At 43.2% G+C, this 27,001-nt stretch overlaps 1 protein-coding gene across 2 annotated transcripts; it reads right to left on the bottom strand.

The window, feature by feature from the left end:
- On the bottom strand, positions 1–25,738 carry rad54l (RAD54 like). 2 transcript variants are annotated; one of them, XM_056377594.1, is made up of 18 exons: positions 25,313–25,738; positions 25,134–25,217; positions 24,633–24,743; positions 24,500–24,560; positions 24,259–24,394; positions 22,390–22,459; positions 21,805–22,093; positions 17,991–18,115; positions 17,758–17,908; positions 17,531–17,657; positions 16,276–16,350; positions 15,953–16,083; positions 15,698–15,808; positions 6,239–6,362; positions 6,082–6,160; positions 5,823–6,002; positions 5,542–5,705; positions 1–744 (listed from the first exon to the last, which is right to left on the bottom strand). In XM_056377594.1, the coding sequence occupies exons 1-18, from the start codon at positions 25,313–25,315 to the stop codon at positions 543–545; spliced, it is 2,223 nt and encodes a 740-aa protein (XP_056233569.1). In that variant the 5' UTR covers positions 25,316–25,738; the 3' UTR covers positions 1–542. The 2 variants fall into 2 exon arrangements, with proteins under 2 accessions (XP_056233569.1, XP_056233570.1); XM_056377595.1 differs by lacking the exons at positions 24,500–24,560; positions 25,313–25,738 and having other exon boundaries at positions 25,134–25,216.
- Between the last annotated feature and the right edge of the window lie 1,263 nt (positions 25,739–27,001).

Here is a 27,001-nt window from a genome sequence, read left to right on the forward strand (position 1 = left end):
TGAACATTTAAGTTTTTATTTAGACACTGATAATGGTAAATAGACTTGCAATATTTGTAATGTGGACTGATCTGTGTTGGATGTGCTTGCACAGTAGCAGTAGAGATTTAAAAGGCCTACTGTGCTAACATGCTAACATCTATATTTGATTTTAAAACTATTACACCAGCATTGGTGACAGTCAGCATGTGTGCTTCCTTCTTACATTGGCACCAACCGATGCCAGTACAGAGAACTTGAATGTATTTGATTTGTGTGCATTGTGGTATTAAAATGTGTGAGATGAATGTACATGTCTATCCTGCTGTTTTCAGATGGCTGGAATCAGCTGTGAATAACCGATAAGTTATCTTCTACCTCCACACATCTAGGTGAGCTGGGTAACTGCATCTGCATCACAGTTCAACATACACATAAGCATGACCTTTATTCCTTCTGCTATAATAAAAAAGTTTAGTTAATAAAACAGAAAATGCCAAAAATAAATAGATATCAGTATGTACAGGTGGTAGTGCGATAGGCAGTCTGTGTTGTTTCTGCTGCTATACTACTCCCCTCTGGTCCTCGTGAGAGCGCTGGTGGAAGACGAAGGAGACAGCAGCATCCCAGGAGGCTTTCAACACCTGGTCCCTCAGGCCCTTCTTACTGAAGCAGTGGTTCCACTGGGAGAGGTCACTGGTGCAGTCACAGTCATCTGCAGGAGGCCAGACCTCTCTGCCATTCACACAGCGTTGACATCGAAACCTGAAAAGAGAAGGGATGAGAGGCTGCTTCAACACATGACTTACATTATGATCACACATTGTGATGGTAAAATGAAACCACAAGGGGCCAGATGTATAAACAGTGTGCACACAAAAGTCATGTCGTATTATAAAATAATGTGTGGTGGCAATGTGCGCACTGAATACCTATCACAGATTTCAGACAGTGTATATTTGATTTTCAAGAGCAAGCTACACATGATAAGAGGAGATGTAATATAAAGTGAGGTGAGGTGAGAGACATAAAACATTGGGCCTGATGCTAGAACATCTGTGTGTTCTTATCCTAAACTTCATACTACATGTGTGGGAATGTTACCAAAGAGTAAAAAGAAAGCTGTCATATTCCTGCTGTCAAAAATAAACAGACAGAATAAAGGGTACCACTGTCATTAGAAGTAGAGGACTTTGTTGTTCAGAATACTTTCTAAACAATCAGGTTATGTTAATGGTGCAGCTGCTAACAACGTGTCATCAGAGCTAAAGTACACTATGGGGAATGTTTCAAGCTACATGAAGTTAGATGCTAAAAAAACAAAGTGGTCCATTACGAATATGAGAGGCTGTCGAGGGGACATTACTGAGGTGGGTCAGGCTTAAGTGTTGGTTCTAGCAGAAGATGTTACTGGACAGACCCTGAGCCAGCTCTCAGTGTGAGTTTTCCTATCAGCATGTAAAGTTGTATTGAGAAAGAAACTGGAGCATATCACACCTCTCCTTAAATCAATGATTTGGCTTCCCGTGTGTCAAAGGACAGATTTTAAAATCCTACTTCTAATACGCCCTAAATGGCCCAAACATCTCTGATCTACTTGAACAATACAAAGCATCCAGACCATCGGGTGCTCTGGGACAGGTTTACTCAGTGTTCCTAGAGTAAGAGCAAAGTGAAGCAGCTTTTAGTTTCTCTGCTCCTCACCTGTGGAACAAGCTTCCAGAACACCTGAGATCTGCTGAAACTGTCAGCTCATTTAGATCGGACCTTAAAACATCAGTTTGCTGCAGGTCACCAATAATTCACATACATAAAATGATTTTAATCGTGTGCATTTGAATGTCTTATTTACTATACAGCACCCCCTTTAAAATGGTGTCCTAAGTTTGCTACCTGACGTTATGTATTTAAATATTATTTATAATCAAATCTGTTCTTAAATGCTATCTTTATTTCATCTTAATGTTCTGTTTTCATGTATTTCCATGCCTTTGTAAAGTACTTTGAATTGCCTTGTGTCTGAATGGTGCTATAGAAATAAACTTACCATGCTTTGTTGTATGTGATTATTTGCATAGAAATGGTTTGTTTGAAGATTTTCAGTCAGAATTTAGAGTCCATCACAGCACAGAAACAGTTGTGGTTAAAGTTATCGGTGATCTCCTCATAGCTTCAGACAATGGACTTGTCTCTATACTATAGAGATAGTACTTCATATGATACCATCGATCACGGGATCTTATTGCAGAGACTAGAACATGTCATTGGGATTAAAGGAATCGCACTAGGCTTAAGTCATACGTATCAGATAGATTCCAGTTTTTTCATATTAACAATGATTCTCATTAACTTCTGTATGGACAGTGTAATACCAGCAAAGACTGCACACTGCTTTCCAAACAACAAACCCTGGATCACCAGTAACATCAAGACCCTCCTCAAGCAGAAAAAGGAGGCCTTCAGGGATGGAGACAGGGAGAAGCTCAGGTGTGTACAACATGAGATGAAGAGGAGATTAAAGCAGACGAAGGAGGACTACAAAAAGAAAGTAGAGCGGAAGCTGCAGCACAACAACACCAGAGAGGTGTGGAAGGGGATGAGGACCATCACTGGCTGTAAAGAGAAGAACAGCCAGGCAACATCAGGTGATGTGGACAAGGCCAATGAGTTCAACCTGTTCTACAACAGGTTTGACACAGCCTCACCTGTTCTCTCTCCCACTGCTTCAGTGGTTGAACTTGCACTAGACCCCCTACAGTTTGCCTACAAGGAACATATTGGAGTGGTTAATTCCATCCTTACGTGCTCCACTGGGCTTTTTCAAGTGTATTTAACACCATCCAACCCACAGACAAGCTGGAAGGGATGGGGGTGGATCCCTGCTTCACATCCTGGATTGTGGATTACCTGACAAGACGACTACAGTACGTCAGGCTTGGTAACTGTGTCTCAGGGAAAGTGATGAGCAGCACTGGGGCTCCACAGGGGACTGTTATGGCTCCGATCCTGTTCACCCTGCATACGGCTGACTTTAAATACAACTCTGAGTCCTGCCACATCCAGAAATACCCAGATGACACAGCTATGTATCAGGAACGGGCAGGAATAGCAGTACAGGGATCTGACCATGGCCTTCAGTGAATGGAGCGACAAGAGCCTCCTCCTTCTGAACACCAGTCATCATTCGAGGGAAGGACATTGAGGTGTTGCACACTTATAAATACCAAGGTGTGCACCTGGACAGTAAACTGGACTGGTCCCTGAACATGGATGCCATCTACCTGAAGGGGCAGAGCCGGCTCTTTTTCCTCAGGAGGCTCAGGTCCTTTGACGTCTGCAGTGAAATGCTGCACATGTTTTATTAGCCAGTGGTGGACAGTAGGGATGTCAAAAAAATCAATACTCAGATACTAATCGATACTAAAAATTAGTATCGGATAAGATACTCATTTGCAACAGTATCGATACCAACAGTTTTCGCCTCCTCCAGTTGACACAACTTCATACAGCAGCACTGCAGATAGGCAGAAAACAAAGTCCCTCCTCTCACTAGCAGCTGAACACATCAACGCTAGTTGACGTTCACAACAACGAGCTGGTGTCGCCAGCATAAAACTACATTAACATGGCAAGTGCTGCTGCTGAAGGACCATCGCAACCTGTTTTAGTTGAAAATGAAAAAAGAAAAAGTGCCGTTTGGAATTATTTTACCTGGCCGGCAGCACACGTTATCTTGAGCCGTTTAACTATTAGCAAATAGCCAATAGCCACATTAGCCACCAAGTTATCATTAAGCTAGCGGCTATGGCTAATAATAAAATGAGTAACGTTAATGTGGGAGCTAGGCAGTAAGCGTTATCGGTCCTGCCTGTCTCTAACGTTATTAGACAGTGTTAATTTAACAGGATAACACAATTATTTGTGTCTGAAAAGCGTTATATTTCTCTTAAAGTCGCAGATTGAAGCTGGGAAAAGTCGACCAGCAACTAGACAGAAACAGCGGCAGCCTCCCCGACAACTCTATTTGATCAGCAACGAAAACATGGTGGCAAGTCACGAGAAGCACAGACAATAAACAGGGCTGTAGCTCAATACATTTGCATGCATATATATATCTATATCTATATATATATATATATATGTATATTTTTGCACTACCTCATACAACCTAAAAATAATGTCATTGATGTTATTGTTTGTATTGTTCTAATCTTTATCAAAAAAAGGGTTAGGGTCATTTTTTTCTCCCCATGGTATCGAAAATGGTACTGAGTATCAAGTATTTTCCTAGGTATCGAGTTTGAAATTCTAGTATCCTGACAACCCTAGTGAACAGTGTATTCTTTTATGCTGCAGTCTGCTGGGGCAGCAGCATGTCAGACATGAACACAAAGAGCCTGGATAAGCTGGTCAAAAAGGCTGGGTCTGTGCTTGGCAGGAGTCTGGACTCGCTCAGGACTGTTGTGGAGAGTCTTATGCAATGTAAGATGGAGGCCCCTCTTGGACAGTACCAACCATCATTCACATTCATCATCACCAACATTCTGGCAGGACAGAGAAGCAGCTACAGCTGCAGCAAACGTCTCATCTCACTGCGCTGCAGAACAGAGAGGTTCAGGAGATCCTTTGTTCCCACTGCCATCAGACTACACAACACCTCAGCCAAAGGAAGTGGACTCATTTATCTAATATTGTTTATTTATTATCAACTGTTTTTATTATTATGAACAATGAGCTAATGGACACATGGACAATTTCCCGTAGGGGATAAATAAAGCATATATCTACAGTATCTATCTACAGTATCTATCTATCTATCTATCTATCTATCTATCTATCTATCTATCTATCTATCTATCAATATTAGATAAATAAATGAATCACTGATCATCTTGCTGATGTTTAATATTGAGTGATATATCATTGCTGATGATGTTTTACATGTAATGAATTAATGGTACGTGAATTAACAGCCACAGCTGTGCATAATGTGGTTGTGTGTAATGACCCCTGTTCCTCACTGACAGGTTTAATGAATGGTGATGAAGGGTTTCTAAATCCATCTATGATAAACTATTGGAGTGGAACTGCATCCAGTTCCCTCTTTATGCATATATGCACTCTCTACAGTGTCATGCATCTGGCTCCTGGGTGAAAGTTTATCACCCATCCCTGATGCCAAGCAGTATGTTAAATGACATGTTTTATATAATCAGTCAGAATAAATTTCACGTCATTTTCTGATTTTATAATCAATCCTGGAAATGTATCTCACTTAGGGAATAAATGGAGTTTCGATTTTAAAGACAGAACCACAGGTAATTACACATAAAACAGTGTGTTTTGATGGTATACATAAAAGTAGATATCATGTTATAGATTATGTCGTCTTCTCTTTGCCATTTGTTTTCACAAGATATAGATCTTGTGAAAACAAGGGGAAAAAATCTCCAGATCAATTTGAATATATCTGACTGGCTTTTTGAGATTGTCTGACCATCTTTATGAAGTACATTCAGTTCTCATAGAATCAGCAGAGTAATTTGAGTAGTGTGTTTTTACTTGTCATGTGTGTCGCTGGTGGTCTGTTCGTTGAGAGCGAAGAGTTCTCTGAGTTCACCCAAAGAGAAGTGACGCTCTACGTCCTGCTCCTCGTCCACTACACAGCTGCTCAGGGCTTTCTTATGGGCCTGCCTCTGCAGGATCTTCTCCTCAATCGTCCCCGTCTGTAAACACACACACAAGTCAGGCATGGACACTGCAGCTGTCTGCACCCTGCTGACCTCAGCTTAGCAAAATAGTTATAACAGTAGGTAAAAATTCATATGTATTATTGAACTGACAGAGAGGAGTCTGTAGATGTAGCAAGTCTTCTTCTGGCCATCTCTCCACACCCGTGCCATTGCCTGCTCATCATTGGCTGGGTTCCAGTCAGGATCAAACATCACCAAGCGATTAGCACCAATCAGATTCAGTCCACATCCACCAGCCTTGCTGCTCAGCATGAAGATGAACTCTGGGTTCTGAGAAACAAATGGATTCAGACGCTGGTCAACCGCTTTTCAAGGCTCTCTGTGTCATATAAAAAAGTGTTTAACTCACAGATGGACTGTTGAATCTTTCCACAATCTTGGCTCTTTTCTTGATGGACATGGTGCCATCCAGTCGAACGTAGAGGTATCTGTAAAAGACCGAGAGAATGGTCATTACTGACAAATCATAGAAAACGGACAATTAAATGGCGTTTGCCAAAAATCACCTCCTAGATCTACACAGCTTTTCAAAGAGGTCCAGTGTTTGAGTGTAGTTGGAGACGAGCACCACTTTGTCGCTCGTTGTCGTCCTTGTCATTGCCAGGATGTAATCAAGAACCAGCATCTTCCCTGGAAAAAAGGAAACAATTTCTTCCATGAATAGAAAGATGACACACTTTATTCAGTTTATGTTAGAAAGATGCACCACACTTATTAAATTAGCAATAACTGGGGAATCCTAGAGTTCTTGCTGCAGAGGCCTGGGTTTGAGTCCAGCCCTGGCCCTTTGTCACCCCTCCCTGCCCCCACATTTCCTGTCCCTCTCTGCTGTCTTTATCTCATAAAAGCAGAATTGCTGACATAAAAAACACCTGTAGTCACTTTCTTGTCCTCTTTGGGGCAGAGGAAACATGTCTGTCACCTTCAAACTTGCAAACATTTGCTTATTTATACATCCAGCACACACAGAGCAACATGTTTGTGTCCATCAGATGATTTTAAGCCCAATATTCACTCTTCTCTTAGCTCTGGTTTGGTCTCCATTAGCCCCAGAGAAAAGATATCTTGATATGATGAATATGATGTGTAGCAGGCTGCTGTCTGGATGTTACTCATTATCCTAGAATGCTGACATTTCTGCTGTATGCAAATATGGTTTAAAATGAATCAGTTTGATTGGCTGTATGGAAACAAGACATAGAGTTTACAGTATTTCAGATGGATTAATGCAAAGTCAGGAGGCGTCATAATAAAATCAATATATATATTGGTTTTGATGAATCCTTCTAAAAGGAGGACCCAGGATATGTGATGTATGAGCAGATGATGTAGCAGGAAATTAGTTTCAGCTAGAACTACAGAGCTGTACTCAGGTCATGGTTAGACTAACTTAGCACAAAGACTCGTTACCGATGACTCCCCCCCCCCCCCCCCCTCCTGCTCTCTCTGCTTGGTGTTTAGTTATTCCTCTGCCTCCTTTAGTAATAATGATACATGTAATGAAAGTAGTTTATCTGCTGTAATGGAGGAGAGGCTCAGTGTATTGGAAGCGGTCCTCCTCTTCCCTGCAGTTCCCGAGCAGAAGGGAAACCAGAGCAGCTCAATAGACTGACTGACTGACTGTCATAAGAGTCATTCGAGATTAAAGAGCTGGGCCCGCTGTTGTGTGGCACCCTGGGCATTTCATGAGTTCAAATTGTTTCCAGAATTGTGGTAAGATTAGTTTATGTTAGTAACCTGGCCCCCACCATTATTTTTGTGATTATAATTATTATTTTTAATACTTGTGTAAATAGGAGAAAACTCATCTGATTTCTGTTGAAGTTGACTTATTAGTTATAATACTTCTCACCAATAGGTGGCGGTAGCGGCCTGGTAATATGAATGACTGACGCTGTAAAACCGTTGGTTACGGAAGTCCGCTCAGTCATATCAGAGACAGTTACAGGAGCGTATGTGAGAACTCACACTGTCTTTTGTTTTCTGTTTGGTTGCAGCATTTCTGATAATAAAAATAAAATCCTCTTACACCTGGATCACCAGCGTGGGCATTCAGTGTGTAACATAATTTGGCGAGCCAGCCAGGAGGGACTTTAAGACAGCTGAGAGTCCCTTCCCAAGAGACGAACCTAGACAAGTACGTTCAGCGAAAATCCAAGATGGAGCAACTCCAGGACGAGATCAGTGCAGTGCTGTGGACGCTTGTGAAATCAGAGCTCATCACAGTGTGTCAGCATCTACAGTGCAGCGAGCCATCAGGGGACGGATTCAGAGAACAGTCTCGTCGGGCCCTAATCCGGCTAGCCGAGGGCACTTTGGAAGAGATGGAAGAGAGTGAGGAGCCTCAGGTGTTCCAGCAGTTCATGCACGATCTCCAATTATTCCTCCGGTCATTACAAAAACAAGCTTCAGATGAAGCAGAGACACAACTAGCAGCGCCTAGTGAAATTGAGAGACTGAAACAGGAGTATGGACAGCTCCAGCAGGCTCAGGCAGAAGCACGTCGGGCGCTAGAGGAGAAGATAGGAGCTTTGGGGGCCCGGTTCAGCAGCATGGCAGTAGTGAAGGAAAGGGAAGCCAATCAGCCTACACCCCTCACAGCCCCAGAAGTGACTTTGAGAAAAGAGTTCCGGATTTGGGGCCAAATAGGGGAGGCGGGACAGAAAGATAAATTATCTTTCACCAGCTTGACCAACCAGATCGAGTCTGGGCTCAAAAAGGGCTACTCAGAGACTGAAATAATCGAGGCTGTGATTAAAGCTGCAAGCCCGGGCCTTCACCTTCGAGACCTGCTGGAAGTGAAGCGAGACCTCACACTTCCCACATTAAAAACCATATTGAGAGGACATTACAAAGTTGACTCATCATCAGACCTGCTCCACAGACTCATGAACATTGCCCAAGATCCCAAAGAATCGGCTCAGGGTTTTCTGTTCAGGGCAATAGAGCTCAGGGAGAAACTGCTCTGGAAGTCTGGTGATGAGGATGAGGGGGAACAATTCAGCTCAGACTTAATCCAGCGTAAATTCCTTCGCTCATTAGAGACTGGTCTGTTCAGCGAGGCAGTGAAGTTTCAGCTGAAACCTCACCTTAGCAACCCCAGAGTCACCGATGAGGTACTGATTGAAAAAATGAATGAGGCTGCCAGTCTTGAGCTAGAACGACAAAATAAGCTCAGGAGAAACACGGCCGTCAAGCCACCTAGAGTAAACGAGATACACACAGAGCTGCGAGCTAACAAAAGCCAGTTGCCTCCCAATAGTGAAACAGATACAAATGATGAAACACAGACAAAAGTAGGGAATATAGTCTCCACAAAGAAAAAACAAGGACAGAGTAAAGGACCAGATCCAGAGACTGTGAAACTTATTGAGGGCCTCAGGGCTGATGTTTTTGAAGTGAAGAGAATGTTCAGTGAAACATTAGAAGCAACAAAATCAAGGCCAAGCACAGACACCCGGCCATCACCAGCTGCAAGAGGGGCTAGAGGATGTCAGGTATGCAGAGAGGCTCAGGCAGGTGACACATGTAGACACTGCTTTCGATGTGGACAGGAAGGCCACCTTTCTCGTGGCTGCAGGCAGGCCAGAAGCACGCAGGGAAACGGGAGGGGGTTGCTGAGCCGGGATCCACAGTAGCCCTTCCATCCTCCAGGTCCCAATTCAACCCCGTGTCTCTGCAAAATGCCCCCTCACGTTCACAAAAGCCACCAAGTGATCACACAGACATACTGTATGCCAACCCACAACCCGCCAGAAACCCCCAAGAGAACACACACACCAGCTATGTGCCCTCACAACGCCAAAACAAGCTCATCAGTCTCATCGGAAGAAGATGCATGGTCCAGTGCCACCTAGACAACGTACCAACTGAGGGTCTATGGGACACTGGAGCTCAGGCAAGTCTCATCAATAATGACTGGCGAAAACGACACCTCCCACACAGCACTGTCAGGCCACTTATTGAACTTTTGGGGACAGAACCACTGGTAGCATTAGCCGCAAATGGGAGTGAAATACCGTATGACGGGTGGGTAGAAACAGAGTTTTATTTGGACTGTGACACACACCCAGAAAAGACACTCCGAGTTCCCATGTTAGTGTCCAGTGATCCCAATGTTGCAGAAAAACCCATTATTGGATTCAATGTGATTGAAGAAGTCGTGGGTAAATGGGGCAGACGGCAGTCAAAACCACAGAACATTCAAAAAATCAGCAGAATGTTCTCAATGTCGGTGAAAACAGCTAAAGCAGTGCTGAAATTACTACAGACACAAGATCCAAGCCAAAGTGTGGGTACAGTGCGGACAGGGAAAAGGGGAATACGCCTGGCTGCTGAACAGATAACCACCTCATACATCTGTGCACATGTGGGAGCCCAGTTTGCTGGACAAAGCCTGCTGTTTGTTCCCGATGAGCTATCACAGCTACCTGAGGGTCTGGTCATCCAGGAGGGGTTGGTCACTGTCAGCGAGCGGAGGTCGGTATACATCCCAGTCTCAATAGCCAACACCAGCAAGCATGATGTCACCTTAAGCCCTCACACCATTCTGGGATGCCTGGAAGAAATTAAAGCAGTGTACCCCATCACAGTGGATTCCTCTGATGAGACACTGGGGGCAGCAGAACAGAACACCTTGCGGCCTCCCATCCAGCTAAATGAGGTAACCAGCAACCTACAACACAGCCATGAACCACCTCAGTGGAATCCTCCTGTTAAACTGGATCACCTTAGCAAAGATCAGCAGGAGAGGGTGAAGCAGGTGTTAAGAGAGGAGTGTCATGCTTTTGCTTATGATGACAAGGACATTGGGTGCATTCCCACCTTAAACATGCACATCACACTGCACGACACTACACCTGTTCGTAAGACCTATATATCAGTGCCAAAACCCCTGCACCAAGAGGTGAAGGATTATCTCCAAGACCTCTTGAACCGCGGGTGGATTTCAGAGTCACGGTCACCCTACTCCTCCCCAATCGTCTGTGTTCGCAAAAAGTCAGGTGAACTGAGACTGTGCTGTGATTACAGAGAGCTCAACAGGAAATCTGTACCAGACAGGCATCCGATTCCCAGAATTCAGGATATGCTAGACTCCCTGCATGGCAGCTCCTGGTTTTCAGTTCTTGATCAGGGCAAAGCTTATCACCAGGGGTTCCTGGACCCTGAGAGTCGCCCCCTCACAGCCTTTACAACACCTTGGGGCTTATATCAGTGGAACCGCATACCATTTGGCCTCAGCTCAGCCCCAGCAGAGTTTCAAAGGAGTATGGAGGACTGTCTGAAGGGGCTTCGTGATGTCACCTGCCAGCCATATTTAGATGACAACCTAGTCCACTCTCCTTCATTTGACAGTCATGTGGACCACATCCGAGCTGTCCTGCAGAGATACCAAAAACATGGTGTCAAACTCAGTCCACAGAAATGTGAGGTCTTCCAGCAAAAAGTTCGCTTCCTTGGACGGATGATATCAGAAGAGGGTTATACCATGGACCCAGCCGAAATAGCTCCTGTTCAGGCGCTCAAAGACCAACCACCATCGACAGTGGGGGAACTGAGCCGAGTTCTAGGTTTCCTCTCCTACTACAGGGCCTATATCCCAGACTTCTCTAAGGTGGCAAAACCGCTGTACCAGCTACTGACCCTCCCTCCAGACAGAGCCTCACCACCTGTATCCAGAAAAAAAGGAAAAGTGGTTAGTACAAGACAGAAGGGCCGGTCACCACCCAACACACCCATCAGTTGGACTCAGAGTCATCAGGATGCTTTAAATAAGCTGGCTGACTGTCTAACAGAGCCGCCAATTTTAGGCTATCCTGATTTTGCAGAGCCGTTCATACTCCACTGTGACGCCTCACAAGAGGGCCTGGGGGCTGTGTTATATCAGAGACAAGAAGGCAAGATGAAGGTCATTGCATATGGCTCACGGACATTAACACCCCCTGAGAAGAATTACCATATGCATTCTGGGAAACTGGAATTCCTGGCCCTAAAATGGTCAATTTGTGAACGCTTCCGAGACTATCTCTATTATGCACCACATTTTGTTGTCTACACAGACAATAATCCCCTAACATATGTCCTCACAACAGCAAAACTGAACGCAACAGGCCACCGCTGGGTGGGTGAACTGGCCGACTTTAACTTCACAATCAGATACCGACCAGGCCGGAGGAATGCTGATGCTGATGGACTGTCTCGGCTACCCCTCGACATTAACCAGTACATGGCCCAGTGCACCGTGGAGGTAGAGCAGGATGTTATCGGAGCTGCTGTGGAGAGCGCAGTGCTACAGAGAAAGAGCACCTTTCCTGAGACCACTGTAGTCAGCCAGATTGCCATCAGTTTAGTGCAAGACACCACACCACTGTCTGCTGGGAAGTCTCTTTCTCAAGATGACATCAGAGCGAGTCAGGAGCAAGATCCTGTGATTGGCCGCTTCATACAACATAAAGCCAATGACTACCTGCCAAAAGGTCGCGCCCTGAAAGTAGAACCACCTGAGGTCAGAATCCTGTTGAGACAGTGGAGCAGACTGTATGTAAATGATGATGGAGTCCTCTACAGGAGAGCTAATGGGAGAGATCAGCTTCTCCTCCCTAAAGAACACAGAGACACTGTATTCAGAGAACTCCATAAAGAAATGGGACATTTGGGGGCAGAAAGAACTCTGGGACTAATAAGAGACAGATTCTACTGGCCCCGAATGCAAAGTGATGTGGAGCATTTCGTGATGCATGCCTGTGAATGCTTGAAGAGGAAACGGCCAAGCAAGGTAACGAGAGCCCCACTGACCTCCATCACCACTACTTACCCCTTCGAGCTGGTCTCCATAGACTTTTTACATCTAGAGACCTGCAAGCATGGTTATGAATACATCCTGGTGGTGATGGACCACTTTACACGTTTCGCACAAGCATATGCGACAAAAAACAAGTCTGCAAAAACAGTGGTGGAAAAAGTCTTCAATCACTTCGCCGTGAACTTCGGCTTTCCTGCAAGAATCCATCATGACATGGGCAGAGAATTCGAGAATCAGATGTTTTCCCAGCTGCAAAAGATCTGTGGTATGCGTGGCTCCCATACTACCCCATATCACCCACAGGGAAATGGTCAAGTGGAGCGTTTTAATAGAACTCTCCTGTCCATGTTGAGAACACTGACCGACGATGAAAAAGCAGACTGGAAAAGCTCTCTGGCAAAAATAGTGCATGCTTACAATTGCACTCGGAGTGAGGCTACGGGGTTTTCTCCTTACTATTTGCTGTTCGGCCGCTCTCCTCGACTCCCTGTAGATATCTTGTTCAACTTACCATCAAAAGAGCAGCAAGTAAGCTACACAGAGTATGTGGCAAAATGGCAATCACAAATGAAAGAGGCCTATGAGATTGCATCAGCAGCAGCTCAGAAAGAGGCTTCGCGAGGCAAACGATATTATGACCACAAGACCTACGGAGCCCAACTGCATCCTGGCAACAGAGTCCTGCTCCGCAATCTCAGAGAAAGAGGAGGGCCTGGCAAGCTCCGTTCACACTGGGAGGATACAGTGTACGTGGTGGTGAGTCAAAAGAGCCCTGACATGCCGGTGTATGAGATCAAACCTGAGAGAGGGGACAAAAGCCGCACAGTACACAGAAACCTGTTGCTTCCATGTGACAGCTTACCTGTGGAAAAGCCGGAGAGGAAGGGGCGAGAAAAAAGCAAGAAACGTCGGAGACAAAATAAGGGGGAAGATCAGCAACAGCTACAACAACAGGGCACAGATGTGGAAAGTGAGGAGGAGGGGGAACTTGTGTGGAGGTTGCCACAGCAACACAACAATGATGGCAGAGTTACTGCTCCAACTCCTGGCGTTGAGGCCTGGAAACAACAGGTGGGAGAACTTCAAGAAAGAGGGAGTGAGCCGGATGTAGAGGAGGCGGAGCTTGAGCTGCAGATCACACAGGATCATCACGACCAACAGGAGCAACACAAAGAACACACATCTGATGAAGAAGAACACCAACACCAAGGGAACAGAGACTCTGACATAGAACAGTGGTCATCACCTCTGACAGTCCACACTCATCCTCAGAGAGAGCGGCGGCAGCCAAGGATGCTGACGTATGATACGCTGGGACAACCTACTGTCAGACAAGCTGGTATGGGCTGCATAGAGATGGGCAAAACAGCACCTTGCTTCCAGAGACTGTGGCGCCCCTGGGTGCTCATGGACGCAAACAAGGGGCTGGAGACTATGGTAAACTGATACAGTTTAAAGAGACTAAGATATAAAAAAAAAAAAAAAGAGAACATTGCAAGGAAAACGCTGAAAAAAAGGATGGACAGAATATTACTCATCTTAACAGATCTTAACAGTAAAGACTGTAGTGTCACAGATTGAAATTAATATAGTGACAAATACATGTTATGGTGTCTTCATATGTAAACAATGGAAGAGTGGTAACAGACTAAAGTGAAGTGTCGGCCGAGTATTGAGTCTAGTTACAGTAGAATTCATCACAGTGAGATGAAGTTGTTTACTAATCTTGATGGGAAAATAATGGTTACTCTCCATATGATTTGCTCTGATGTATCAACTGAGCAGTGCTAACTTCTATGGTTTTAAATGTGTTTAACCTAAGTATGCTTTTATTGGACAGGTAAGTGCCAATAGGGTGCAACCATGATTATTATTCAAGAATAGACACTAGTTGTACAGTATTGGGTTAATGGAGTAACAACAATTTTTTTTATTTTATTTTTTTTTTATTATTTTTTTATTAAGTAGGGGAGGGTGTGGCACCCTGGGCATTTCATGAGTTCAAATTGTTTCCAGAATTGTGTTTAGATTAGTTTATGTTAGTAACCTGGCCCCCACCATTATTTTTGTGATTATAATTATTATTTTTAATACTTGTGTAAATAGGAGAAAACTCATCTGATTTCTGTTGAAGTTGACTTATTAGTTATAATACTTCTCACCAATAGGTGGCGGTAGCGGCCTGGTAATATGAATGACTGACGCTGTAAAACCGTTGGTTACGGAAGTCCGCTCAGTCATATCAGAGACAGTTACAGGAGCGTATGTGAGAACTCACACTGTCTTTTGTTTTCTGTTTGGTTGCAGGTGAGATAAGTATTGATGTTAAAGGTATTGACGTTTGTTTGTTACAGTTATGTTCTACATGTGTATTAAGCGGTACAAGGAAGGGCAGCTAAAACTAGCTTCAACCGCGAAGTTAGCATGGCGGCACGCTAGCCGACATGTACGGTAATATGAATGACTGACGCTGTAAAACCGTTGGTTACGGAAGTCCGCTCAGTCATATCAGAGACAGTTACAGGAGCGTATGTGAGAACTCACACTGTCTTTTGTTTTCTGTTTGGTTGCAGCATTTCTGATAATAAAAATAAAATCCTCTTACACCTGGATCACCAGCGTGGGCATTCAGTGTGTAACAGTTGCGTTCCAGCCAAAAACAGACCCATCTGTCCTGCTTGTTAAATATGAACACAAACAAACATAAAAACATGAAAATGACTTGACACCAGTGACTGTGGTGGTGAGGTGAGATGGTTGGTTATCATAATCGGCCAAATAAGAAAAAATTGTTAAATTCTTTAAGTGTAAATGTTCTGTTGTATCTGTAGTCAGACAGACCTGTTCTAATGTGGCATACCTCCCACAGACAGAACCACCCATCAACAATATTATGAAAATGCTTTGTCCATTAGCATCCCACAGCTGGCCATACAATCATTCATAATCTCTACTAAAATCAATGTGAAGATGATGATGGTGATGATGATGCAATCAGCTCAAATTTCCCAAGCCATTAATGAGGTCGCTGCTCGTCTTGACCACGTTCACATTACTTCCCAGCTGTTCTGCCCCTCCCACACAGAGACATGGAACGAGTCAGCGGGGGAATCATGCTGTACATGATGAGAGCCGTACTGTTCTGTGCTGTACATGTTCTTACCAGAGAGCTGAGGCTCCACAGCTTTAGTGCAGTAGCCAAGTGGAAACAGATCCAGCGCCCCCTCAAAGCCCTCCTCCCCCTCCACACACTTCTCATAGATGAGTGCTGGGTCTGGGACAAAGAGCAGGTTAGTAGTTTTACCAAGCAGCAGATGATTCTAAATAAGAGTACGGATACTATATGACTGATCAGCATCATGTGTAAATGCACAGATGCAACATTTTAAAGAGTGTTATATTTGGTCTAAGCTCTTACGATTGCACAGTTTCTTGAGTGACGTGATGGAAGACAGGGAAGAGACACTCATTTTGCCCTCCTGTAATGTTTTAAGGGGCTTGGCCTGCCTCAAGAAGAGTTTATAGAGCTCTGTTTGCAGAGGAGTCAACCTGCAGGGAAACAGTCACAGTCACAGTCATTATGATCCTGAATGTTAAATGAAACCTTTCTTATACATACTATGTCTAAAACCTAAATCTATTTTCATGCCAATAATCAACAGTTTTACAAGAGACAAATTTCTCTTTAATATTACATCTCTCCTCCTGCACCAGATCCTCTCACCAAGTGGATCAACCTACCTGCAACACACAACTTGCTCAATTTTCACAGGAAGATATTTAGACAAGATATCAGATGTTCTCCGAATCAAACACCTGTTGAGGCAGAACATGGTCAGTGTTAGAAAGGGTTCATCACAAACATCAAACATGATTTAACACAGGGCACCAATTAGAATAAATCAATAAAACACTTGATGAAACAATACTTTTTCTGTACCAATCGAAATTTAACGTGGTAATTTTCTAGACAATCAGTTGATAGTTCAAGTTTTATTATGTTGATGATAAAACATTAACTATTAACCATTAAATAACTGGGTGAATCTCTCTCTCTCTATTGATGCCATTATTAAAGACACAGCAGCAACACTGCCATTGTGGACACACACGTGTGTGAGCTGCAGCAACAGTTCAGCAGGTAGCCGTCATGCACAGGTGAGGTCAGCAGTGTGACTTAGACATTTAAACACCATCACCTGCTGAACATGTCCGATTGAGTTTGTTCTTAATGTTTTTGTGGTTCTTCCTCCATGCTTTGTCACAATATGTATACAAATCAACCAATTAGAATATAGCTACAAACAAACCAAACCAATAATCAGTCCTTGAGTCCAAGTGAATGTTTGTGACAAATTTGAAAAGATTCCCAAGATACTGTGTTCACAAGGCCTAGATCGTGTTTTGTGAGGTCACTGTGACCTTGACCTTTGACCACCAGAATCTAATCAGTTCATCCTTGAGTCCAGTCTGGCACAGAGGTATGAAAATGTGATGAAAACCTAACTTATAATGAAGATGTCATTTTGTTGCATAGTTTTAGACATTTGTCATTAAAAATATTATCTTTAGTGTTTTGTTTTTTAAAGAGGTCCATCATTGAAAAGCTGATCACACTGTAGTTCATTTAAAAAACATGAACTGAAATTTCAAGTCTTAAGTCACTTGCGCGTTCATCTGCAACTGGTTTGATATACATGTCTGCTGGATATTTATTCACTGGTGATGGAGATAATGCCCTCACTGTCACAGCCAGTGTCGGACATAGTCAAGTGGCTTCTACACAAGTAAATTAGTCAGATTATCAGTATTAATAATAATAACAACAATAATAAATATCATTATACATACATACTTATAACATTACAATAGCGCTTGGACCTCCAATGATGAAAACAAAAAAAAGAGGGCTCCAGCTGCTTCACTGCTCTGACCCTTAATGAAAAATGAAAATGAAATAATAACAGCCTGCCCTGTGTGTGTTCTTGGAGCCCACCTGTTGACGATGCTTATCAGCTCCTTGAGTTTCTCCTCTCCACTCGTTCTGTCTTTATCACTGGCATCTGCATCTCGGCCCTTAAGAATGGGGAGCTCAAATCGCTTTTTGAACTCCTGGGCTGTACCTGCCATAATAAACAATAACAATAAACAAACAAATAAACAAAGTATAAACGGCAGCAATAAATGTTTTTTAGCCTGTGTTGTCTGTGCGGAAGTTCTTACCGAGGATCCCAGCGTTAACAAAGTGGACCAGGCTGAAGTACTCCAGCAGGTCGTTCTGGATGGGAGTACCTGATATCAGCACTCTCCTCTGGGAACTCATAGCATTGAGGGCCTGGTATGTCTGGTTGTCAGAGTTCTTCAGCCGATGGCCCTGCACACACACAACTATCAGAGTCACACCATGGAGACAACAGTCACAAACAGCTCTCAAGTGTAATGAATGAGATAAATACCTCGTCACAGATGACTAGTCCAACCTTGCCTTTGTGCAGCACCTCAGCGTGGAGTCGAAACGTCTCATATGAAATGATCAGGATTGGAGTTGGGATTCTCAAACCATGCTGAGAGATGAAGTTCACTGGAATTCACAGAAAACAAACCAATTAATAAACATACATTTTCTCATTATTTCATAAAACCAAAGAATCTCGTTAAAACAACCTTTTCTTATTATAAGTTGTTGTCATAAAAATCTTCCATATGCTGTTAAAATAAGAAACTGACTGTGTCCAGTGGTGATTATCTCTGTGTCCTCTACTGCCAATGATTAGTGATTAGTGTTGGGATGCACTGATCTGACTGACCCTTAAGAGGATCAGGTTTAGGCCACTGTCTGACCAACCCTCATTTTTAATTTTTATTATCATTAATTATTATTATTTTATTTATGAATGAATTGATTTTCAATTTTATAAACAAGTATCACAGATACAAAGGGAACTACCATTCCAGGTGTATAAAAGGCCCTATGTGCCAATGTAGGTAGTTCAATTACAGTTCTTTGATGTTGTTTACAGTAAGTGTTGTTGGGGAATGTGTTGTTAATTATAAGCTTCATATGTGACAATACACCAGTTTGGCTGTCTGGCACCTCAGTGGCTGAGACTCATTCAGGAAGTGACGAGTGTAATATGGTCGGTGATTCTTCCCCACAAGAGTTGCAAGAGAAAGTCGACTTTGCCTTATTGTTGGGATTTTTGTGCATGCATGACAAGAAGTAAGTGTTGACTATAATATTTCCATTCACGTAGGTATACAGTTTATTCTGTTAGTGGTTGAAATTGCTCATGCGAAGTCTGAACTATTGTAAGCTGGTTAATGTCAATTGGCTCAGCGGGGGTAGTTTAGCTGAATGCTCATTGAAATGTAAGGTATCAGGCAATTTAAATGTTTTCCTTATTTCATGCCAATTTTTTTTAAAAAATGGGCAACCAAAAAGTTGTTAGCTGTTATGGTTGTTCAAGATTTGGTTGGTGAAAAGAGGAGAGCGGGGAGATAGCTAATGAGGAGGTCCCGTTCCTGACCAACTATTATTTAATACAGATTCTTTGTCAGAGTTATAATTAAGGTTCAGTATTGATTACTGCAACTTTAAAGAGACTGGTGTGTCTGATGTAATATACTTATATACTACTACTATTCAAAAGCATGGGCCAGATGGTGGCTAATGATTTGTGTGACCCCTGATATTTAACCTAGTTTCACTGTCTACTAAACGGAGCTCTTGAATTTGCTCCTCTGATAAAGATTTTGAGATCAAATCAGTGGATTTTAAAATGGATGGATGGATGGATACTTTATTTATCCCCTAGGGGAAATTCATGTGTCCATTATGTCGTTGTTCATAATAATAATTTAATTTAATTTATTTAATAATAAATAGATTAGTTCACTTCCTCTGGCTGAGGTGTTGTATAGCCTGATGGCAGTGGGAACAAAGGATCTCCTGAACCTCTCCGTTCTGCAGTGCAGTGAGATGAGACGTTTGCTACAGCTGCTTCTCTGTCCTGCCAGAATGTTGGGAGAGGATGGTTTGTATTGTCTAAGAAGGCCTCCATCTTACATTGCATGCATCTCTCCACATCAGTCCTGAGTGAGTTCAGACTTCTGCCAAGCACAGACCCAGCCTTTTTGACCAGATTCTCCAGTCTCTTTGTGTCCATGTCTGACATGCTGCTGCCCCAGCTGCAGCATAAAAGAGTCCACTGGCCACCACTGACTGATAAAACATGTGCAGCATTTTACTGCAGACGTCAAAGGACCTGAGCCTGCTGAATAAAAAGAGCTGGCTCTGCCCCTTCCGGTAGATGGCATCTGTGTTCACGGACCAGTCCAGTTTACTGTCCAGGTGCACACCTAGGTATTTATGCACCACCCTCGAATATTGACTTGCTGAAGGGCGGGCCTAGACCTCCGAAAGTCCAATACTATCTCCTTGGTCTTGGAGGTGTTCAGAAGGAGGCAGTTCTTGTTGCTCCATTCACTGAAGTCCATTGTCAGATCCCTCTACTGTTCTTCCTGCGCATTCCTGATACGTGCCACAATAGCTGTATCATCTGGGTATTACCGATGTGGCAGGACTCAGAGTTGTATTTAAAGTTGGCCGTATACAGGTGAACAGGATCAGAGCCATAACAGTCCCCTGTGGAGCCCCAGTGTTGCTCACCACTGTCCCTGAGACACAGTTACCCAGCCTGATGTACTGTAATCGTCTTGTCAGGTAATCCACAATCCAGGATGTGAAGCAGGGATCCACCCCCATCCCTTCCAGCTTGTCTTTAAGACTGGGGGGGTTGGATGGTGTTAAATGCACTTGAAAAAGCCCGGTGGAGCATGTAAAGGATGGAACTATCCACTCCAATATGTTCCTTGTAGGCGCACTGTAGAGGGTGTAGTGCAAGTTCGACCTGTGGCTTCAGAAGGTGGAGAAACAGCTACTCAAGGGTGTTCATGACGTGTGATCTGAGGACCACTGGTCTTTAGTCATTTATCTCAGCCAGTCGTCCTACTTTAGGGACCGGAACAAGACATAATGTTTTCCACAGGACCGGGACCCCCGCTGTTTGAAGGCTTAAGTTAAAGCTGCAGCTGAAGCTGTGGGAGAGAGAACAGGTGAGGCTGTGTCACACTTGTTGTAGAACAGGTTGAACTCATTGGCCTTGTCCACATCACCTGATGTTGCCTGGCTGTTCTTCTCTTTATAGCCAGTGATGGTCCTCATCCCCTTCCACACCTCGCTGGTGTTGTTGTGCTGCAGCTTCCTCTCTACTTTCTTTTTGTAGTCCTTCTTCGCCTGTTTTAATCTCCTCTTCAGCATGTTGTACACACCTGAGCTTCTCCCTGTCTCCATCCCTGAAGGCCTCCTTTTTCTTCTTAAGGAGGGTCTTGATGTTACTGGTGATCCAGGGTTTGTTGTTTGGAAAGCAGTGTGCAGTCCTTGGGAGAGAGAAACCTACCTGGGAGAGTGTGTGTGTCCAGACACTGAGTCTAGTCCAGGATGCCTATCTATCTATCTATCTATCTATATAAGAAGTCTTTCCACCTTTGCCCAGCAAAAGTAAATCCATTGTTTCCTACAATATGTAGGAGTTCTAAAAGAGGGAGAGCTTAAAAAAAAAAAGATCGAAAGCAAAGTATTACATGTCCCACCAGCGGGGGATGAGTTTAGCTGTAGCAAAACATTTTCTAAAACAAAGCTGCTCAACTTCTTTTCTTAAAAGCATTGACAAAATTAATTGCAATACTTGCTTTTCAAACAGGAAGCATTCTGGATAAACATAAATAAAACCAACTATCACCACATGTACTGAATGAAGCAAAATTAAACATTGATCAAACTGTTGGAAATTCTTCTGGAATTTATTTTCTTGTTTGTTGTTTTGTTTTAATTTTGGTGGTGATACCAATGTGTGAAGAAGAGTAACACACAGATAAAGGCCTGATTACTGAGAGATGCAATTATCCTTTAGGACGTCTTGTATGAAGTTTCAAAAGTGGTTTTTAACCTTTTATTTCTGTTTGACTTCTGATGGAGGTTTAAAAAAAAGTGCATCAAAATGCTGCCTGAGTAAAACACAAACCATGTTAAGAGCAGGTCTGTGTGCAGCCCCCTCCCTCAGGCTAACACCCTGATATTTACTCTAGTGCAACACTGAGACTAAAGGTTCCTCTTGATCAACACTTTGATCCATTACAAGTCATCGAATCACCATTTCTATGAACGTTGCTGTTGACATTCAGACTGAGACAGAGGGAGAGGTAAACCACCTAGCTGTCTATCGATGTCGTCCTTCGAGCCTCCATCGATGGCCACAGGTGTAATGCGTCCTCCCAACCACTTTCCCACTTCATTGTACCAGTTGCGAACTAGACTGGAAGGAGAAACCACGATGACCTTGTCTATCTCTGGCTTGCCGTCGGGGCTTTGGCGCAGTAGGGTCCACATGAGGGTGATGCACTGCAAAGTCTTCCCCAGGCCCATCTCATCTGCCATGATGCAACCGAATGATCCCGGGATGCGTCTGCCCGTCGCACACTCCCAGAGGAACTTCACACCCTTGACAAATTAAAGACATCGACTTTTAATTTCATTGGACACTTACTCCTTTTTCCTGGACCTTTCAATTGCTTCTCAAGGTCCTCCTCACATCTTGTGGGTGAGGTCTATGAGAAGTGATTAAAAGCTTGTGAGTGGACCTTAACTTCTCTTTGTTCTGTCAGTCTAAGGTCAAGAGTGAACTAACCTCTCATCTGTTCTTATGTTTCCAAAGAGAAACAACACAAGGCCAGTTCATTGATGAGAGAGTCTTATTTTTATATTGATCAGTAAAGTAAAGGGAAAACATTTCTTACCTCTCTCTGATGGGGTCTGAGCACTTTTCCTAAAACTGGATCCACAACAACGTGGACGGGCAGTTTTTCTCTGGACAGGAAAAAGAAAGTGAAACATTTATTATCATTGTAGCAAAGTCAGTAAAGGCAACACGTAGCCACTCCTGGGCAAATTACATAAAATGTATTTATATAAAATGAACCTTTCTTCAAATGTTAATGCCCTGTTACATTTTATTTTGTTAACTTAAAAATAGAAGAAAAGGAAACAGTAGTTGTGTCCTGTGCAAAGGTCTGGGCTCCCTTCTTCTTGTAAAACACTCAGAACCTCAGTGACTTCATTCACTTATCTTGTTTGGCCTTGATTGTCATTTGATGGAATTATCGGCTGATGACAACTGAAGAACTGATCAATCCTCAGACTCTTCAAACATTGTGGTAACTCTCAAGAACCACGAGCAACTGACTGAGTATCTAAAATGAAGCTAACTTATGCTACAGAGCAGGAGAGGCTACAGTGTAACAAGATATCATAGTACGTTCAGTTTCCACTGACAATTTCCACTGTCTGAAATGTCATTAAGACATGGCATAAGAGTTTACTGTGGAGGCCGAGACAAGTTGTGGAAGACTGAGAAAACTTTACATAAACCACGTCTGCTGAGCAGGGAGGCAAAGTTATACCCCCATCAGGCGACAGAGGACCTGCAGGTGGTCCATTGTTGTGCAGTGTCAGTACACAAACAGGGTCAACATGGAAGAGTCATCAGAAGGAAACTTTAACTGCCATCTCATCACAAAACTCTATGTCTGAGTCTGCAAAGCAACATCTGTATGAGCCAGGGTTGTTTTGGAAACGAGTGCTGTTGGACTGATCAAGTTAAAACTGAGCTCCTTGGCCACAGTCACTGTACAGGCAATCCTGCGATCCAACCCTGCCCTGAGGTTCCAGGTAATGATGTGTGCAGTTAGACACACTCAGAATTGTTGTCCAACCAAGGAAACAAAGCGATTCAATGGTAAAGAAAAACAAAATCTGTTCCATCGCTACAGCTAGAAAATTAACAATAAAGGTGCTTTAGCCTACGCCTTCAGATGGACTGGAGAAACTGACAATAAGGTGTAGTCAAAAAACAATGTAACGCTCTACCTGGGCCCTACCTGAGCTCTGCCAGCCTTCAAGATAAGGAGTGGTGAAGGGGAAACATGGGAAAAAGGGAGTGGACTGTGGGCACAGCTCGATATTCCGTTAGCTAAACTCAAAGCTCAATTAACGCAAACAAAAAAAATATATCTTATAGCAACATAACATATACACAATACCTTGACATGAAAACTTTGGCCAGCCAGTCAAGGCCCCCACCGTCCCTGACCTGAACATCATCACTGATCTTAAACATGTTGTGTGTGCAGTGCATCTTAAAAAATATCTTAGAACTTGAAGTATTCTGTAAGAAGAGTGTCTGAAAACATATCAGTCAGGAACAAAGAGGCTATCAGTTGCTACAAAGAATATTTGCAAGCTGTGATATCTGCCAGTGCTAAACCTGCAGGTGCATTTCTTAAAGCTGCAAAAAGCATAGTTCATGTTTACAAATCCATACATCTGATCAGAATAGATCATTTAAAGGTACTGCTCTTACTTACTGCAGTTTCTGTACTCTCACCTGTAGAAAATCTCCACAGAGGAAGTAAGGACTCAGAATACAAACTGTCTCCTCACCTCAAGAGAGTGAGCAGTATGAGAGGGCTGGACTGTCCACGTAAGAACAAATTTTTACTCATTTGCCTGCTTCTATTTGGAGTACCTAGCTAGCATCAAGCCTGTTCACTGGAGATCAACTATGACATGATGTAATGGAGGGAGGAGCGCATTGGTTTTGGACCTACTTGTCAGCTTTGATCAGGTCGTGAGCGCTCAGAGTCGGGGGCTCGTACAGAACCAAAGCATCTTCAGCGAAGGGATCGTGAAGTGCTTTCCTTACTCCTGCACGCTTCAGACCGAGCGCCCTGATTCCCAGCGAGCCTGAGGGTGATTCATCAAGAAAGCAGTTGAAGTAATCCTATGTAACGTAATGTTATGTAATGTAGTAGACATGTAAGAGGAGCACAGTGATGAGAACAATGTTACCTGTGTAATTCAGAATAGGTATTTTAAATGGCTTGGAGAGGATGCTTCGAATAAATGCCTCCTGTAGAAAAGATTTTTAAAAAGTGAGCCTGATGTGCAAAGAGTAAACTTGATAGTCCTCAACAATACTTACATGCTTGTCCCCGTCCATACATGCAGGCCGGTTGCTGAGCTGTGTCAGAGGCTTTCTGAAGGGAGAAATATGGATCTCTCTCACCTCGTCATCACTTCTTCTTCTTTTCTCCTGTGAAAAGGGCTCACACATCTTACCAATGTTCACAAATACTGATTCTCACTCATCATCCTTTTGTTCATTCTCCAAACAAACGGCCTGGGGAAAGTAGCAGTTTGATACAATGAGGAAAGCCTGTTTGTGCTTTGTTTGTCCATAAAGAATACAGTCCATACATGTTAAACCATTAAGGGGTGTCACCAAATCAATATTAACATTGTTATGTGGTTCAGGTGATGCTGATTGTTGTAGACAGCAACTGTCTCTCCATACATGTTATACAAACTGTGCGCATGTGCCAACAACCAGCTAACACACATCTGACTGACTGACATCTGACGGTGTTGTTTAACAGTCAGCTCTGAATGTATTAATATGTAACAGCCATGCCTGTTTACTCACACTTCTACATGTCCACTCTTCATCCTCGCAGGAAGCCCCTGCTTGTTTTCGTTTAGCAAGCTGACTGGGAGCGAGACTCCTTCTCTGTAATGACGGTTTTATACGAAGAGGATTAGCACCAGTTACAACACTAGTCTGTGGCATCAGAGAAATAAATAATTACAACTTAGCTCGCCCACCATTTTCCTTTATTCCTTCTGTTGACAACCGTCACCTCCCGTTTGGTTCGCGCTCACCGCTGGTTACCTAGAAACAGTCGCTTCACTTCACAGCAGAGACGCTCATGTCTGTGAGTTTCCAGCAAGAGTCAGTAAAGTCAACTGTGTCAGAGTCATGGACGAGTTAGTTGTAGAATTTGTTAGTTAATAGCAAAACTGTGATTTCCTCTCGGTGAATTTTACTATGGCTCGCATTAAAGTTCGCGCTAAATGTTACACAAACACAGCACTACGGCAAGCCTGGAAGGTCAAACAGACTGCTGTGTGACTGCTGCAGAGTCGCGCATGCTGGGATGGATTAGATAGGTAGACAGGTACATTAACGTGATGAAATTGCATTGGTAGTTACAGTTGTTGGAGCAGTGTTAAGTGCTAGCTTACTTTAGGACGATAGTAATGTGGTTTGCTAATCAATAAATAGCTAGAGTCAACGTCAGTTAACGTTACTCCCACCTTAAATTCATCAGGGAAATTTGGAAATATTACCGTTATACCCATTCAGGTGTTGTTTTCACCTGCTGGCTGTGTATTTTTATTGACATCTGGTTAGCCAACGTTTGCCCTGCTTGTAATAGTCTCACAGAGTAACTAAACTGAAATGAAATTGTTCATTTATGCTGTGTGCCACCTTCATTTACTCCTAGCCAGTAACATCTGATGTCTACATGTATAATCTTCAATCTTCTTAATCTTTCAAAAGAAAGGTCACACTTGTGAGATTCACCTAGAGGTGTAAACATCAGCCTAGATGTTACTGGTTGAGGGGCTAAGTCCTGCCTTCCTGGGACTTGACTGAAGTCAGATTTACAACAGCCGGTCTCCTGGTATCTCCTCCATGCTTTAGAGACTGTGCTGGGAGACACAGCAGGCGCCACAATAGCTTTGACATCAGAGTATTTCTGGATGTGGCAGGACTCAGAGTTATATTAAAAGTCCGCCGTCTGTCAAACTGTTTAAAAGATTCTTGTTATTTTTTCCAACTCTCAGGTCCTCCATTTTGTTACATGGCATTGTGGAACAATACTGTCCAACATCACATTTAAAGACAGAGTTTTGTCCCAATTCCACCGGGTATGCTAATTCTAGTTTCTCAGTTTTGGAGTATGTATATGGAGTCCTAAAACTGTTTTGAAAAATTGTCTAATTGCATCAATAAATAATAATGCAATGTTACATGATGACAGTGTATACAAAGATTTACACTTTTTGTATAATCTGAAATCAGTTGGTAAAAAACATAATTTATTATTTTGATTATATAATCAAAGCTCCACAGTTTTCCTACTTTTCAGTCCTAGCACATTTTTAAACATTTATTTAGTCTATATTTTCCACACACAAAATGTTCTGTTTTCCTCAAGACATTTCCAGTTTACCGTCTGCTAATGCTTGTCAGGATTGTTTAATGTGTGACAAACTCTTTCTACCAACGGGTGGCAGCTTCCTCACATCCATGTTTCTCTGCATCCTGAGCTCAGACTGTCTGTCTACACCTTCTGAGATGTTATTAGCTGCGGTGCACACCCTCCTCCTATATGTGGTTGGCATTAAGACAAATTCCACCGTGTAAAACCTGCTGGTGGTGTGTATCATCTGTTGATGGTGGGTGGTTTCATAGCTCTGCTGCTTCATGCTTGAACTCCTTTAACG

The sequence above is a fragment of the Seriola aureovittata genome, chromosome 6 (genome assembly GCF_021018895.1).
Source record: "Seriola aureovittata isolate HTS-2021-v1 ecotype China chromosome 6, ASM2101889v1, whole genome shotgun sequence".
Taxonomy (NCBI): domain Eukaryota; kingdom Metazoa; phylum Chordata; class Actinopteri; order Carangiformes; family Carangidae; genus Seriola; species Seriola aureovittata.